Source organism: Lepidochelys olivacea (assembly GCF_965140295.1).
Source record: "Lepidochelys olivacea isolate rLepOli2 genome assembly, chromosome: 5".
In the NCBI taxonomy this organism is placed as follows: Eukaryota; Metazoa; Chordata; order Testudines; family Cheloniidae; genus Lepidochelys; species Lepidochelys olivacea.
In genome coordinates, this window is record NC_140415.1 from 100,294,074 (window position 1) to 100,306,328 (window position 12,255).

The window sequence follows — 12,255 nt, forward strand, 5'->3', positions numbered from 1 at the left end:
ACAAGTATGTATGTATATAAACATGGACAATGTGTAGAGCTGTAGGGGAGGAGGATACCTCTCTGGTGCTACCCTCCCGCATTACTATGAATATCATCATTTAGGAGATGACTAGATCAAGACAGAGAATCTGTATTGATTTAAAAACAACAAATAAAAAGAGAGGGCTTAGGGTCCTTCCTTAGAAAATTTTTGAAACACTTGATGCAATTCCTTGCATTATAGAAGATTTTAAACTTGCCAGAGGAAAGTTGTGTTTTATTAAACTATCAACCAACATACATCAAAGCTGCCAAATCCAACACACCCCACCAGATAAAAGCAGAGCAATGTGACACTCTTGGTTCACGCAGGGCAGTAAGTGGGTAAGTTGACAGCTGTCTTGCACCTCTGAGTGCCTTAATGCAATGCTATGCTTCTGTGTCTGACAGCTCTGACACCAATAGCAAGCATACAAGCAGGCAGGTCACACCCTAGTTTCCACCATACAGTTACTCTTTGCAGTGTGACCTCAACAACCCTTCAGCCCCAAGTTCTCCCTCCACAATGTCTTTCTCCACAGTTGTCAGCACCTCTTACTGTAGCACCCACAAAATCTTATTTCACTGCTCCTTTAAAGACAGTACAGTGAAGCTTATTAACTAAACTTAGTTAACTTATTAACTTAATGCTCCACTTCAGTCAAAGCACTGAGCTGCATAATGGTAAAAGTAAAACAAGTTTATTTAAAAAGGGACATAGGTTTAAGTGATACCAAGAAAAGGAATAAGAATAGAAATGGCTACAAACAGTAAAAATATTTTTCTAAGACAAAAACTCAACAAACGAGTCCTTTGTTCAAAGAAGGTTTTCTCCCCACAGTCATTCTCCCAGCATGGCTGGCCCATTCTTTAGCCAGGACCCAACACACAGAGCTCAAAGTACTTCGTTTCTCTGACTCCTTTGGTGAAGGATAACTTAGATGGCTCTCTCCCCTTCTTTGACAGTAAAGTAAATCTTTCAAATGTATTCATTGAAAAATACGCCCAAAGTTTCTCTGTCCTCCTTGGCTGTAGATGTCATGCTGTCTTCCCCACTGCTTGTTACCTTTGTTTACCTTATATGTAAATGTACCTTCACTGTCTCTGCCTGATGACCAGGCTGGTCAAATAGAAAAACGTATTCCTTTGTCTAGGGCAGACTGGGTTTATGCATTGCTTGGCAAACAAACACAATTCTAGCACATATTTATAACTCTTTGTACATACCCCTTTTGTACATCATGCAATGATATTGGTACCAGTTTGTATATGATTTTTCCATGACACCTTTTAGATACAGATTATGACAACAGTGTGTTAATGTAGAGAGTATGTCAGGCCTAACAAGAATTGCTGAAACTATGCTGAATCAAGCTTCCTCCTTATACCATGTCACCCAAGGGACCAGACAGAGCCATTTTGTTGCTCCTGGGCTTTTTTTCTCTGGGGTGAGGGGTGCTGAAATAGTATCTCTTCTTCTATCCCATTGAAGCTTTCAGTGAGATTCCTTATTCCTCCCCCTCTTTCCCTGAAGAGAAGGCAAAGCTGTTAAGAGGACTCATCTTCATGTAAAAGAGGCTATTAAGGGACACATCTTCTCTCCTCAGATGTTGTTCCACATATTGGGGGGAAGACTAGAAGCCCCAGAAACTCCACAGCCAGGTGTCAGGTCCTTCTGCTGCTCCTATTTTAGATTCCCATGGATGGCGAGTCCTCAATTCACCAGTCAGTGAGATGGAGCAATCAGCACTCCCTCATGTTCCCTCCTCATTTTAACCTCTATCTTTTATTTCTAGAAGTGGTCCCCTCTCAGTCAATGCTGAGGTACTTTGCTAGGCCAGTGTCCGAGAGCTTACATATATATGCTGCACCTTTTATACAAACACCGGACTTCAGACTCCATGTCTGACAGGCAAGCATCTTTCATGAACAACGTATTTAGATTACAATAAAAATTTGTTTAAAAATATGGAGGAGTCTCTAAGAGGGTACAGTAATCAATTCCATGCTCAAAAAAAAAAAAAAAAGCAGCTTTCCCAAAACCTTTGGTTTTCCCTCCAAAAAACTGTTATTCCTTTAAGTTTTTATTTTATTTTCATTATTATTTAATTCCAGTTTTGTATTTGTTACTATACACACAATAACACAATTCTTTCACTCCTTGTATCAAGAGAACACTGATACTCATGCATGTGGTGGTGAAAAAAGAAGATATACAGAAATGAATTCTTTAAGCTTTTATCATGCTGAAGCATCAATAAAGTTTAATCAAAGATGGAAAGAAAGTTATAAATATCTTATTTTCCACAAAACACTGAACTTGTGTGGTAGATAACCAAGAAAGGACAGAAAATAGCTGTGGAGGGAAATCTTAAATAAACAGTTTGCTAGCAAGTTATAAGCAAATGAAGAACTGTGTCCCTGTAGTATATAAACTTAAAAATAAATTATAGCTGTTATAACGGTCTCACTTAATTACTGACTCCCATAGTTATATTGCTAATGGCTCTATGCAAATATGAACAAATCAACATTTCAAAAGCAGCCTCTTCTTTTCCCAAGGTTAATTAAATACTCTCGATATGAAGCTACATGTAAAACATCACTGTAAAATAGCACTTTTCTTCTCCATATACTTACATATGGCGTATAATCATATGGAGGAACATAGTCTATACGGTATGTTGTATCCAGATACCTACGATGCACAAAACAAAAAAGTAAGGTATACGGTATCACAAATACCTTTTCATTAAGGTCAGTTTATTTTATAGATAATGGAAACATTAGGATAACCACCATTTTTAGAAGTGCAGTTAACTGTTCAAAGTCTTGTCAAATCTGGTCACAACAAATTAGTCCAAAAAGACTGTCCTTCACTTCGTGAATAAGGTTGACTGAGCAAATGTACGCTGCAATTTACTTCCCTCTTTCTACTTGGAAAAAAGGAAATTCCAGGTCAGAATCCAGAGGCAGACTATTTTTATATTAATTTAACTGGGAGCAGTCCTTATACTGAGCCATATAGTGCTACATTTTCAGATATGCGTGTGCAAAAATTCACCCACCTATTTGCATACCTCCGCCTATATAAGCAGGTACTGAGATGTGCACACAGAGTTAGAGCTTTGCATGCTCACACTGATGTGTATGCACAGCCCTCCATTTTCACTTTTAAGTACTTACACCTATAAGCTGGGCACATATATGTCTGAAAATATGGCCTGATATCTTCCTTTGTAAGATATTGTAACTGTAATACAAAATCTTTCTCTATTATAGCTTGAATTAAAAGAACATCCTTCGTTTCATAAGAGATATGTAAGTTAGGAAACAGTAGAGAGGTTAACCATAGGTATCATTCACAAGAGCAAAGTGGAGCAATTCCTACTACAACCTTCCAATTCAAAGTTTAAATCAGCATTTTTTCCTATAGTTGAACTATGTTTATGTGCTGTTGCCCGTAGGATTATCAGTGCTGTTAGAATAACTGAGCATTCTCCACCCACTGTCTGTCTGCCAGGTGCAGTGCTAATGCACCCCGGACTTTGTTCCTGTCAGTTCAAAGGAAGGAGCACTCACCTTAAAGTACAATGGGGGAAAAATTATCAGCAGACTTATAGGTAGATAAGCAGCAGAAAATAAATACGTTCAGGACATAGGACTTGTTCTGTAACATAGTAGATTCAGCTGCACAGAGTTTAGGCAGGTATTTAACTATTTAGGTACTATATCCAGCAAAGTGGAACCCTCCAGACCATGCTCAGAGGAGTCTTACAATGAGAAGAGAGGGGCTCTATATACAATTCTTGTAAGGTCTCTGGTGGTAATTGGAAAGTGGTTAGAGAGTACTAGATCAGTGTAAAAAAGCTGTAGGATCTTTTCAGGTGGCTGTCAATGCATTTTTCTAGGGCAGGAGTTCTCAAACTGGGGGTCGCAACCCCTTAAGGGGTCACAAGGTTATTACATCAGGGTCACGAGCACATGCATGAAACCGAGAACAACTGCTAAAATAAATATATAATTTAAATCTAGCGTTTCAGAAAATTACACACACCTTTCCATCACAATGCAGTGTATTTACTTCAAAAAGTATTGTAAATGTATAATGCAGAGATTCTTGCTCCTAAACAAAATATATATTTGGTATCATCACCACTTTAAGGAAATTGGACTCTGGGGATTGTAGTATGGTGCACACAGGTTTGTTATCTTGAGACTGAAAAGGTGGGACTGAGACAACATTAGAAGTCTTGATTGTTCAGCAGCTAAAGAGCTGTATTAGACTGCAGACAAATCAGAACACTGAGATTGGCAACAACAAAAAAAGCAAATCTATAATTTAACAGTCAGACATACTGGTGGGGTGGCACTGGGCCACCCCAAAATTTGCCTTAGCCCCCCTGTAGCCACCCCTCCCATTGCAAAGGTCAAGTGTTATACAGGGAGTAAGGGTGGCATGGTATAGCATTACCACCCTTATTTCTGCAGTTCTGCGCTGCTCCTGGTGGCAGCACCTCCTTCAGAGCTGGTCACCCAGCTCTGAAGGCAGTGCCACTGCCAGCAGCAGCACAGAAATAAGAGTAGCAATGGGACACTAAGTCTGCTATGAAAAGTAATACTGACAGAGTTTCTTCACACCCCTCCCCCAATATTAAAAAATAACTTTTCTGATTATAACAATCATTTGATAAAAATGTGTTTTAGATTTAATTTAAAAACAGTGAGAAACGGTAAATTCATTTTAAACAATAGGGTTATAAATTTAGCATTTAAAATAGTGTTAATATAAAAAAATGTGTTTTTAATTTATAAGGGGTTAGGGTCGCACTCAGGCTTGCTGTTTGAAACCAGGCTTCCCTGGTTCTTGTCATGCAGACAGAAAGCAGAAGACCGGAAGTCCGAAGTGCAGGCAATGCAACGTTTATTGGGGTTAGTTCCAAGCAAGCATATCCATTGCTCTACACGCTGACACAGTCTGTTTCCCAGTGTTCCATTCCAGCTCTGACACTGCACAGCCTTGCTTGTGTCCCTATCCCCCATTCCCACCTCCTCCTCCTTAGCAGGCCCAAATACTTGCAGTGCACGCCCTAGTCACACCCCTTACAACTTATGGTCATGTTCCGTTTTGGAGGACAGGAAGTCTGGGGTCTTTATCCCACCTCTTTTGTATCCCACGGGAGGGGTAAGGAGTGAGGTTGTGTTCTGGACAAGGCCAGGCCTTTCTTTGGTTTTTAGGGTGTCTTATGCCTCCTCCCCAACCCCCTTAACCCTTCTAACTGGTTGCCTGACTTTGGCTTGAGAGAGGAGCCAGGCAGCCTTCCGGTGTATGCTCATATATTACACTCCCACCATACCCCGTAACACTTTAGCGCTATCCCTTATCTTTTCTCATTGTACTAAAAGCCCCATCTGCTTGTGGGAAATGCTACACACAGTGTCTTTGTTCATTGCTCTTCACACATATTAGTGTAAGATATAAGAGTATCAAAAAGTCAAACCCAATATTTTATCTCAGGCTGACAAACAAGCCTATATACTAACTGGGGTTGCCAATACAAAAAGTTTCAGAATCACTGGTCTGGGGATCCCAATGATTAATGTTGCCTTGTGTCCAGATTGAGGACTTGCCTCACAATTAGTCATCAGAGAGTTACCTGGGAATAGTAACCCAGATCTTTCCTTTGTCCGTCACCTATTTGTGCAGCTAAGAGCAGACAGCCAAGAGAGTGAAATAGAAGTTGCTGTCCAAATACTGTTGGTCAGTTTTTGGATGGCAGAGTGCAGGCTCATATATCTTTTAATTTAAATGAAGCGCCTCCAACAGCTTGGAGGAAGAAAGGCATGTCAGCTTTAATAATTTGGTGGCGTTACGGCAATAGGCGGAGCGGTCTCTACAGGTAGAATCCCTGAAGACAGGTCAGGGACCTTGCCTTCTACATACAGTCCTCAACCAGAGTCAGGTACAGTTCAGTCTAGCTATTGCATGAGGCAACTAGACAGAGATAAAGAAAAGGAGAAAGGTCCAGTTAACTAGCTAAGCTATATCACTAAACAGCATCTATGAAAGACTGACTCATAATATTTAAATGCATGTTGCTGGATAGGACAAAGGCAATGGGAAAAATGCTAGCCTTAAGTGATGTAGCAGAGAAGATTTTAACTCTGGTGGGATGGAAAATTCATAATGAGTGATTTATTCAGTTTGGACATTGTGATTTTCTCTAACAGAGTTGGATTAACTGGTTTAGTGATAATTTTGGTTCAATCTTTAGTAAACAGTGGTTTGTATTTCAGATTCCACAACAGGGTTCTTTGCTAAAAATGAGCAAGGCCTGAGCTCAAATCTCCAAAAGTATAAGTGCTAAATTGCACTTGTACATGTTTAATTTTGATACACAACTACTGCAATTTATACATATTTGCGTATTTGTATAAAATGGCCTTATTCAAACGTAAAAGCACATTTTAGAATGAGCACTTTTGAAGATTTAGCACTGGATGATTTCTCTTCTTGATGGAAAATGGTCTTTTAAAATGATGCCTAAAAACTGGCAGGAAAATGTGATGGTTATGTGAAGTGGCCAAACAAATTACATTTAGCTCCTGTCCCTGGCCTTCAGTAACTATACATTTCAAAGATATAGTCCAAAGACTACTTTTCCATTTTCTCCAACTTACTTGAAGGACACTTTGGGCTCTATAAATAAAATAAAGACTGCAACATCCTTTGATCATCCTCACCAAACATTATGTGTTGGTCTTAAAGTATACCCTCTCTGAAGATCCTACTCCAAGGCAATGACTAACTTTTTGAAATGGGTTCAAAGCTATCATCAAAAGCAGATGATCCAGTTAAAATGAACCCCTTAGACTACGTAGCTTTTAAGAAGGAATCTGTACCGTAAATATCAAGTTTGTGGATTTGGCTAGCTTACCCACCATTATATTCAACAGGGCTATCATTGCCTCAATTTTTTATTTCCTTTTCTTCTATTTAAAAATATATATACCGGCAGCTGCACAGCTACTCTTTTTGTTTTGCACTTAAAAGAAAATTGTGTCCATTTTGCTCAAACCAGCAATACACAAGTTTGTTGAGAGAGAATCACTTCTCATCATGAATAAACTGATATGTATTTGAATAACCCACAGGCAAGGCAAAGCAATGCAGGAAATTCAACAAGATGTAACTCACAAAGTTCCTGACTTATTTTTAACGGGGAGAGTCTTATGGGTCCACAGAGGGGACATAGCCCTGCAACCACGTGAGTTTACAGAGATCGGCAACGAAATCCTGGGTATCTCCAGGCCTCATGTGGAGTACGGGCCTCTGCACTATACCCTGTTCCCTCAACATGAAACCTGGAAACACAGATCCCTCAGATTATTGCTATTTGTATTGCAGTAGCATGTAGGAGCTCCAGTCATGGATCATAACCTATTATGCAGAGGTCATTATGTCAGGTACCATCTGTATATAGCTGAGCCATACCAATGTCCATACACAACGATCCAGACACCAGGCTCCCCTAACCTAAGATGCCACTCTCACAGGGCTCTCTCAAAAGAGCTTCTGAAAGGGTTGAAAAAAATGTTACACTGGCTCCCCTCACCTTCCTCTAACAGATTTAGGGTCAATGGAATAGATTTTTTTCTGCTTTCATCTCCACTACATTGCACACAACTTTCTTTAAAAGATTTTGTTAAGAGTGAGGGCCACCATTTAGAAATGTAGTTCTCTAAAGTTAGACAACTAAATCCATATTTCATACCTAAATAAAATACTTGATTTTCAGCAATGCCAAGAATCTACCGCTCACACTGAACTCAATAAGACCAGAGGATGTTTAGTATAACTGAAAAAATCAAGCCACCAATTTAGGTACCTAAACATGGATATAGGTTTCTAGCTTTGTGCATCCAAATTCCAAAATCTGGGCCTAGATGTTTTTCAAATGTGATTGGCAAGGAACAGCATAACAACTTAAAGTCACTTCACCATATACAGATTTACTGAAAAATTTGTACCCAGAATCCAGTTCAGGTTCTTCTTTTTCAATTAACTGACGCATAGGAAGAGGCCTTTGACTTCAACAAGGACTTCATTTCACTCTCTGTTTTAATCTAGTACAATAAATCAGGTAAAGTCTAATAATAGCCAATACAGAGAAAAATATACTTGAAAGCAATACTAATCAGGTTAGAAATCAAATTTTCTGAAAAATAAATTCTCTGTTTATGAAGTTAATCCATTACTTTCTAATTTGTTTATAACATTTGCAAATGTTATATATCTCACTATCCTAAATCACTTGAATTATTTTTCCCCCTTCAAATTGTTAGCTTCAACACCTCAGCAGATCTCAACTATCAGGACAGAATACAAACAGAAAAGTGGGCTCCAAAGTAGCCGGAAAGCAAACAATAAAAGGTATATAGGCCAAATCAGTACCTGTCGACACTAGCCATCAGTATATTGATGCATTGAGAAGAAAACAATATCATCCCTAGTGACTTGCCTACACAGTGAAGAAGGGTGACAGAACAGGACCTTGGCCCATCTCATGAGAGCACCATCGAGACAGAAGAGCAATCACAAAACGATACTTTCTCAGTCCTTTCAGACAGTAAGGAACACAGCCATTCAAGTACCATTCTGGAACACTCCCAGGGTCTATATCAATCTCTGTCAATCAAATGTCATGGTCAATGGTACAAAAGAGATGCCATGAGCAGATCATTAACAGAGATGATTGGTTTCAGAGTAGCAGCTGTGTTAGTCTGTATCTGCAAAAAGAACAGGAGTACTTGTGGCACAGTAGAGACTAAAATTGATTTGAGCATAAGCTTTTGTGGGCTACAGCCCACTTAATCAGATGCATGCAGTGGAAAATACAGTAGGAAGATTTTATATACACAGAGAACATGAAACAATGGGTGTTACCATACACACTATAATGAGAGTGATCAGTTAAGGTGAGCTATTACCAACATGAGAGAAAAAAAAACACAACCTTTTATAGTGATAATCAAGATGGGCCATTTCCAGCAGTTGACAAGAATGTGTGAGAAACAGTAGGGGGGAAAATAAACATGGGGAAATAGTTTTTCTTTGTGTAATGACACATCCACTCACAGTCTTTATTCAAGCCTAATTTAGTGGTGTCCAGTTTACAAATTAATTCCAATTCAGCAGTCTCTTGTTGGAGTCTGTTTTTGAAGTTTTTTTGTTGAAGAATTGCCACTTTTAGGTCTGTAATCGAGTGACTAGAGAGATTGAAGTGTTCTCCAACTGGTTTTTGAATGTTATAATTCTTGACGTATTATTTGTGTCCATTTATTCTTTTATGCAGAGACTGTCCGGTTTGGCCAATGTACACAGCAGAGGGGCATTGCTGGCACATCATGGCATACATCAGATTGGTAGATGTGCAGGTGAACAAGCCTCTGATAGTGTGGCTGAAGTGATTAGGCCCTATGATGGTGTCCCCTGAATAGATATGTGGACACAGTTGGCAACGGTCTTTGTTGCAAGGATAGGTTCCTGGGTTAGTGTTTTTGTTGGGTGGTGTGTGGTTGCTGGTGAGTATTTGCTTCAGGTTGGGAGGCTGTCTGTAGGCAAGGACTGGCCTGTCTCCCAAGATCTGTGAGAGTGATGGGTCGTCCTTCAGGACAGGTTGTCTATCCTTGATGATGCACTGGAGAGGTTTTAGTTGGGGGCTGAAGGTGACCGGCCCAACAAAGAAAGTAACAGAACACCACTAGCCGTCACCTTCAGCCCCCAACTAAAACCTCTCCAGCGCATCAATAGATGATTTCTTGACCAAGAACATAACAATTGCTTGTTTAAGAGATCCTGGCATGTTGCACTCCCTTGGATGCACAGACTCTCTCTACCACTAATGGATCAGTGTCTACCCATTAGATTTAACAGCTGTACAGGGAATGTAACCAAATTATAGGTCATAGCCTGAAGTTCTTCAAACACTTCAAAAACTTCAGTAAGCAAAATTGACTGAAATGCAATACAGAAGAGGTCTCATCTACACTTTGCACTCACCTCCCTGACACAGAGCTGCTACCATGAAAGCAGTCTATCTGGTCTACGTGAACTTAGCTACATGTACATTCATCAAGCATTTGCACACCTATCTTGAGTATGGGTAACAGTAGATTGGAAAACTAAATTTAAATACTTAGCTCCTTTTTTAAAAAAATACCTTAAAATAATTAAAAGTTATTTATTCTGAACCCTATCTATAATCTAATTTTTTGGATGGCTGAACACCAACAAGAAAAATGTGATGTGATTGACACTGCACTTGTCTGATTAAGATCAAACTTTAAGAGCACAAAGAAATGTACACAGACCAATCACTGAATATTAGTTAGTCATATAGAATGTTAGAGGTCACTTTGACATTGTCTGGAAATTTTCCAAAATATTCTTTTTTACAAGCAAGTGGAATACTTCAAGTATTACTATAAAAATATTATTTTTCCATAAGGGTTAATTTGATGTTGAAATGTATCTTATGATTACAGTCTTTCCCACATAACATGAAGCACTCCTTTTCAGTCCATTGAGCAAACTCATTCTTTTGCATTGTCTTTTTTAAGTTGGCATTTAATTTTAACAGCTACACAGTCAGTGAGAAGCAAAAAAAAAAAAAAAAATTTACATTCAAGAGAGCAGATTCTGAAACACTATGGAATTAAAGTGTTTTTACCATAATTAGCATTCTATCCGTATACATCTCTCTGTATGGTAAATGAGAGACATCTTAAAGTTATAAGAAAATTACATGGAGGATTGGAATCTGATATAATTAAAACCCAACTGTATCTCTGTTTCCTTATGACAGTTTGATTATTTTAATGTTATAACATATTGAAACCCCCAAAACTACTATGCCTTTCCCCTCCCAGACAGATCACCTTCTCCTGCATTGTCCTCATGTCCACCCTAACAGATCTTGTAATAAAATGCTTTGGCCCTACGGATATGATGAACTGCTCCACTGCCTTTACACTTGGGATCACTTGCCTTGTTCCTTTGGGTTTCAAAATCTCTATCCTATGCTTACATCAAACCTCATTTATAATGCTCAGACTTATATTGCCAGGCAGACAGTTTCCACAGTGCTTAACCCTGAGGCAGCAGAGGCTGATTTCACATTTTACTTTTAGTTTAACACTGTTAAATCAAGAATGACTTCCAATTATATCTTTTAAACAAAACTTAAGAGTTAAAGAGAATTCCATGTTTGATAAGCATGGTGTCTTTTCCACATCAGAAGCTATCCCGGGTAAAATCTTCATTAATCTGTAGTTATGTCACTGTATCACTCATTTCAGCATGAAAACCCTTAAGGAATATTTGTAATTTTTTAAAATCACAAACTGACATTCTAAGCTGAAGTTCTCCTTTACAATAACCCCCCCAAAGGATGGTATGCAAATACATAACTTCAACTCTATCTCTGTATCCCCATCAGATTTTAATCCTTACTTCTGATTTTATATTTGGAGAAGACATTATACTTACACAGCTTGTACTTGTGAAGTACTGAAAAAGAGAACCACAGAGCATTGGTTTTATAACTGGTTTCATAAGCACATGACTCCAATCCTAAACCTGATGCTTTATTACCACATTAAGCTTTGCACTTGCTATGCAAGTGTCATAAATGCCATGTCCTTAGCCTAAATGAATACTTTGGCTCAGTTTCCAATAAGGATGATGGCCCCCATGTTCTAGGTTAAGGCAGAATGGCTAATGATCATGAGTTTATAGAAATGGAAAATTACCAGTCAAGGCAGAAGCTAAACTCACAGAGCTTAATGCAGTCAAATCATGGGTCAGGGGGATGGGGAGCAGATAATCCCCCTCCCAGAATACTGAAAGAACTGGTACATGAAATTGCACGTCTGATAGCAAGGATTTTTAATAAATATATCAAATCAGAGGTAGTACTCTATGACTGGAGAATAGCAAATATAACATCTATATTTAAGAAAGGGAAAAAATGCAATCTAAGCAACTACAGACCAGTTAGTCTGACCACAATATGCAAGAACAAATTTTGAAGGAAAGAATAATTAAAGACATGGAGGTAAATGAAAAATGGGATAAGATGCAACCCACAGACTGCCTAACCCTGTATGATTCAGAGTAAGGTATTGATGTTTTGTGATCATTAATTAGATGAATCTTTGTAATGGATGCATA

General features: G+C 38.7%; 1 protein-coding gene across 1 annotated transcript in view; it reads right to left on the reverse strand.

Moving 5' to 3' along the window:
- CFAP95 (cilia and flagella associated protein 95) overlaps positions 1–12,255 on the reverse strand; it is a 54,291-nt gene that overhangs the window by 16,381 nt on the left and 25,655 nt on the right. Inside the window, exon 5 of the mRNA XM_084629437.1 lies at positions 2,661–2,718. Coding sequence (XP_084485563.1) covers positions 2,661–2,718 — 58 coding nt within the window. The remainder of the gene's footprint in view (positions 1–2,660; positions 2,719–12,255) is intronic.